This window comes from Euphorbia lathyris, chromosome 10, assembly GCF_963576675.1.
Source record: "Euphorbia lathyris chromosome 10, ddEupLath1.1, whole genome shotgun sequence".
NCBI lineage: Eukaryota > Viridiplantae > Streptophyta > Magnoliopsida > Malpighiales > Euphorbiaceae > Euphorbia > Euphorbia lathyris.
In genome coordinates this window covers 53,803,482-53,809,130 of record NC_088919.1, presented here as the reverse complement: position 1 = coordinate 53,809,130, position 5,649 = coordinate 53,803,482, and the positions used below count along the sequence as shown (strand labels likewise).

The 5,649-nt window shown below is 31.0% G+C and overlaps 1 protein-coding gene across 1 annotated transcript; it reads right to left on the bottom strand.

Annotated features, from left to right (window-relative positions):
• Nucleotides 1-701: 701 nt before the first annotated feature.
• On the bottom strand, nucleotides 702-2,860 carry LOC136209335 (transcription factor MYB27). Its single transcript, XM_066000773.1, has 4 exons — nucleotides 2,685-2,860; nucleotides 2,414-2,543; nucleotides 2,099-2,196; nucleotides 702-1,203 (listed from the first exon to the last, which is right to left on the bottom strand). The coding sequence occupies exons 1-4, from the start codon at nucleotides 2,821-2,823 to the stop codon at nucleotides 815-817; spliced, it is 756 nt and encodes a 251-aa protein (XP_065856845.1). The 5' UTR covers nucleotides 2,824-2,860; the 3' UTR covers nucleotides 702-814.
• Between the last annotated feature and the right edge of the window lie 2,789 nt (nucleotides 2,861-5,649).

The window sequence follows — 5,649 nt, the reverse complement described above, 5'->3', positions numbered from 1 at the left end:
ATTCCAAAATAATAGATCCAACTCTAAATTTGCCAATGCACCACAAAAGCCTTATGTCAACAAATAGAAAACTGGTAAGGCTGACAAAGGGCAAAGTATTATAAGCATCCGGTTTTTTATGTCAAATGGATGACCTCCCATACATATTTTGACATGTGTAACATGGACCCACACATATTATAAGTGGTTCTACTATTTTAATTATTACGTGGGGTCACAATACACGTATCCAAGTGTGAATTAGGGATCTTTCGAGTGATATGGAAAGTCAGATGCTTAATATAAGAAATCCTGACAAAGACCATTTCAAAGTCAGAAAATTAGATAGTATCAACATTAGCCTGACACAAAAACTCTTCTTTTGTCCACATGAAGCAAGTGACATGACCAGAGACACAAGAATAGATTAAGCCTTTATTGATCAGAAAGCTAGCATTAAACACAGCACACCATAATGTAATTAATTTGGTATGCATTTTTAACATTTCGAAAGCAATTTTTGTTTATTAGAGGAACTTTATAAACCTTATTTTGAATTGTTAAAAATAAATTTTAAACGCAGATGAAATGAGTAATGCTTGTTTAATTAGATTATATGTTTACAACTAATTAATTTGGCAAACGTAAGCTTAATGTGTACTATTAATTGGAATGATAACTCAATATGTCAAATTGAAAGATCAGAGGCATCAGAGAGAGACTTAAAAGATGTTTTTTCCTTGAGAAAATGAACACATAACACAAAGGTTAGTACTTAGAAAATTAAATAGCTAATTACCATATGATATCTATTTACAGAAAAAAAAATAGAACTTCAACTCATATCCCAGAGAGAGCCAACAGAATCCAAAATGCTACGATCTCCATCTTCACCATTGAAATTCAGATAACAGAAACATGAAGCAATACAAGTGCATCCCTTATGATGATCATGATTCAATTTCATGATTTCGTTCCGATCATCACTTGATGATGAAGATAATTCTGACATCCAATCAGATAACCTGTTTTCGTAGGGTGAATTTAAGTATGTGAAACTTGACAATTCATCATGTTGGTCCGAGGAAGAACTAGAAATTACAGTAGTTGTTGTAGTAGTTCCAATATTTATGTCTTCAACAGATTTGTAGTCTTCTGTACTAAAATTCCAAGAATGTGCATCATCCCCTTTTGGACACAACAAATCTTGGTTGGAATTGTTTCCTGTGAATATAAATCATTAGTAATCAGTGATTGTTGTTATAAAAATCACTAATTTTTATAATCAGAGAAAAAATATTACCAAATAATAAAATCGAGTACAAAGACCAACATTTTAAATAGCCATAGAGTAAATGTTATCAAATAATAAATCAGATATAAGACAGACATTCTAAATGAGTTAGGAGTAATAGTGCTTTAAGCTTTAATTCTTTTTAGCATGACTTATTCTATTGTCAATGAACCAAAAAACTTTAGTAGATAACAAGTGTATGATAAGGTGACATGTGGCACCTCTAATAAAATAGCATCACTTTATAATAAAGTATGCCACATGACAACTTACCATTAACGCCACACAACTTAATCGATTGAATATAAAGTACATTTTCAAAAAATCATTTAAACCAAAAACTTAAATTGACAAGTATAAAGAAAAACGGTTTATTTATTTATTATTTCTGATACACTCCGACAGAGATAGAAATAGGATCGCATTAGAAAATTATTGCATCCCACCGCAAAAAAAACTATCTTAATTAAAAGATATATTTCTAGGTGGCCCTCCACCAAGAACTATCTAGAATACGGATGCAATTAGCACCTCTAAACTAGATAAAAAAAGAAGATGTCCAATCATACAAAAAAAAAATTTACTTCTAACTCATGATTTTTAGCTCACTCATTGCTGAGATCTTTATATCTGCACACGAATGTCATTTGGGTTTGAAGCTTGCATAATACAAACTCACTCTATCATGTGTTTGAAATTTTATTAACATATGAAGTTATCAAGATTCAAATCTCTCGATCTAAGTGGCTCGAATCATAAACCTATAAAATTAAGCTGCCAACGCACATTAAATAGAATTTGATCCGGAATAGATTAAATTTGCACCTTCTAGAGGTTGCATTTTCTTTCTCAAATGAGTTCTCCAATAGTTCTTGATCTCGTTATCCGTTCTTCCGGGCAATCTCCGAGCAATCTTAGCCCACCTGCAACCGGTGGATATTGCCTTAGATATCAAGAAATGGAGCTTTTACGCTACAACTTACTCTTAAAACAAGAACGACTTCAAGTACTAATGTACGCAGAAAACTATAATTAGAAGAAGCACCATCCAAAAGATGTCTCAACAATCTCAAACCGATTAATCGGACGGAATCACTAAAAATAAAAATAACAAGAAATAGAAGAAAGAAAGAACATTACTTGTTACCCCATAACTCATGTAGTTGGATAATAATCTGCTCTTCTTCTTCACTTATTTGGCCACGCTTAAGATTTGGCCGGAGATAGTTCAACCACCGCAGCCGGCAACTCTTGCCGCTCCTCCTCAGCCCTGCAGTAATTAAGTTGAAAATTATACCCTATGTTGCACAGATACGGAAACTGAAAACGGACATGAAACCTTATTTCTAAACCATAGCCTACACGGACACGAAACACAGAAACGCTACTAAAAAAGAGTATCCGTGTGTACCTGAGGCAGTTGCAATGAAATCCCATTTGCGTTCACCAAAAAGGGAAATGAAAGAAACAAGTTGTTCATCTTCTTCCTCGAGCCAAGGTCCTTTCCGGAGATTATCGCCATGGATGAAAGCTTCTTGTTGAGGAGCCATTCAATTTATTTATTATTTTGTGGTATGATCAGAGAGTTTTCGATGTTCTTATATATATATATATTAGGAGAATAATGGCGAAGTATATACTTATAGTTATAGGGTAGGCATCAAAGGGAAAAGACATGTATAATTAATTAAACAAGATTTAGATAATTTTATGTTTAAGATAATAATAACTATTTTCAGATTTTAGTATTAGCTTTAATTTTTTTTTTTTATTTAAATAGTTTTTTTTTTCTTAATACATTAGGATATGGATTTCGCTAAAACTAGCTTCCTAAACTTACAAAATGTCTGGTTAATCTTCTGAACTTGTTTAAAATGACTTATTATTGACCATCTGAATTTTTTTTAAATGATTTATTGACCTTGTAAACATGCTTATAGTGATCTGCAATTCATATTTATCTAAATTCTCAATCGGTTTGTCATGTGGACTTAAGAGATTAAGAGTCCGTTTGGTTTACCTACTGTTTGTTGTTGCTGTTTGCTATTAGAAAATACTTCATTCAAAAAAGCAGGGATTTCTTACTTTTGTAAACAACAACTTCTCAGCTATAAAAAAAACAAAGATGAGTTGTCTAACCGAACACCTAAAACTTTCTTTTTTAAGGTGAAAATGCAAACATAATAAGAAAAATGAGTAACTCAAGTCATCTAACCGAACACCTAAAACTTTCTTTTTTAAGATGAAAATGCAAACATTAATTTCTTCATATGATATGTGAGAGTCTCGTAACTCAAGTCATCGATGACTCGTTGTGCCACCATGTCCGTTCTAAATTTTGATGGGCATTCTGCCAAAGTTTTATTATGGTAAATTCTTCATATAATTTTGAAAAACAAAGCATTCATTTATTAGATATTTTAATTAATTTAAGAATTGATCGGACCGTCCAGAATCAGCTAATGTTTTGGTTCCATTGATAGTAAATTTTAATATCTTTGAAAATCGGATTAAAATCCGAACTAATAAGCTGAGAACTTTTTGAATCGATTCTAATTGAACCGTTTGATATGATTAAATTTAACCCATATTTATTAATATCATGTAACATTTCTGCAAACTGGGCGGATTCGAACCTAAAATACTATTTTCAAGGCACAAACATCTTAACAAGCTACCTTTTAGCTTAGGTTTAATAGTAAAAACACATAAAGTAATAATGATTTTGTAAAAAACAAAATAAACATAGCATCTATATATATATATATATATATATATATATATATATATAAAATACGCACTAAATATTGAAAATATTATTCAGTATTAATTTTTATTTTTATTTTATATTTCATATTTCGATAAAATTCGAACTTTAAATATATCATATATATATATATAATAAAATAAAATTTTAAAGTGTAGTAAATGATATAATTTATAGTTATATTATAAAATATATATTTTATTATTTTATTATATTTACATGCTAATAATAAAAACTATATATATATATACTGGAATTTATTAAATTAAATTTAATAGTATTTTAAAATATTAATTTTTTTATTAATGTTTGTAAAGTTTTTTTAAAAAGAAATCTATGTTATAAAATTAAATGTGAATAAAATTGTTATTTTTTAAAAATAAATTTAAACTCTGATTGAACTACTATTTTTTTTTTAATTTATGCAATTGTTCTTAAATAATAAAAAAAAAGACAATTCCATGTGATTTGAATCCATGATTTCTCTATTCATAAGTATAGTCTCAACTATTATACTGAAATCTTCACCACTGAATTACTAACCCTTAACTCTTTATTTGTTTCATTTTTTAACTAGACTAATTTTGATAACGATGGCTTTACTCCATCCTTATAACCTTTAGCCAGATTTGCTTTACGGTCCCTATAATACGCTCACTTGGGGACTATTCAAGGTATATTGGCTTTCTTGCTTATGTGTTACTATCACTTAGCTTAGGTAGGAAAGCGATATCGCGCAACGTGATCCAATATTAAATAACATTTTACATTATGATACCCTAAAGAATATTTTCCAGTATGTTCTTAGAGAGCATCCTTGATACGTAAATTGACACTTTTCTTACGATCCGGATCACTCATAGAGGTTTGATCCAAGCTAAATAATCCACTAAAAATTCTTATAGTACATTCTGGTCACGAGGATCAATATCCAATATTCGTCCCAGAATCAATACGACAAAGGAAGGAGAGCCATTGGATCAGGTGAGGCGGTTACACAAATGACACATGCCATATGGCAGGGCCACATGAATCAATATCCAATATTCGTCTCAGAATCAGTACTATGAAAAATGAGAGCCCTTGAATTATGTAAGGACGCCTGCCATAATGGGACAAGACGCGTCGCCCGACGTCATAATGGTTTGAGGGTCTCAGGACCAATCAGATGGTGACATCATATATAATGAGTTATTAGGGCATACATTTCCTAGGATTATAACAGCCACCATTGAAGCTATTATATATAGATAAGGTGAGCACTCTAAAAATGTATGTAACATCACAATCACTAGTATTCTCATTGTGTTCAATCCTCCTTCAATCTTTGTTTGCGCAGCGAGTTCGCCGGACTTGGGCTCCTCTTTAACCAGCTGCTTCTCCCTTTCAGGTCGCATGAGAAAATACTAAAAGACAGCACATATGGACTCACGTCATATTATATTTTGATTGGCTATTGCAATAACCATGGGTTAAAATTACACTTTTTTATCTCCTAAGGTCAAAAGGTATATACTAAAACCAAAGCTTGAATCCAATTAAAAAGTGAATTAAAAAGAAGAAAATGATGTTTAAAGTACATGGAGAGACACCATAGGTGGAAAACACT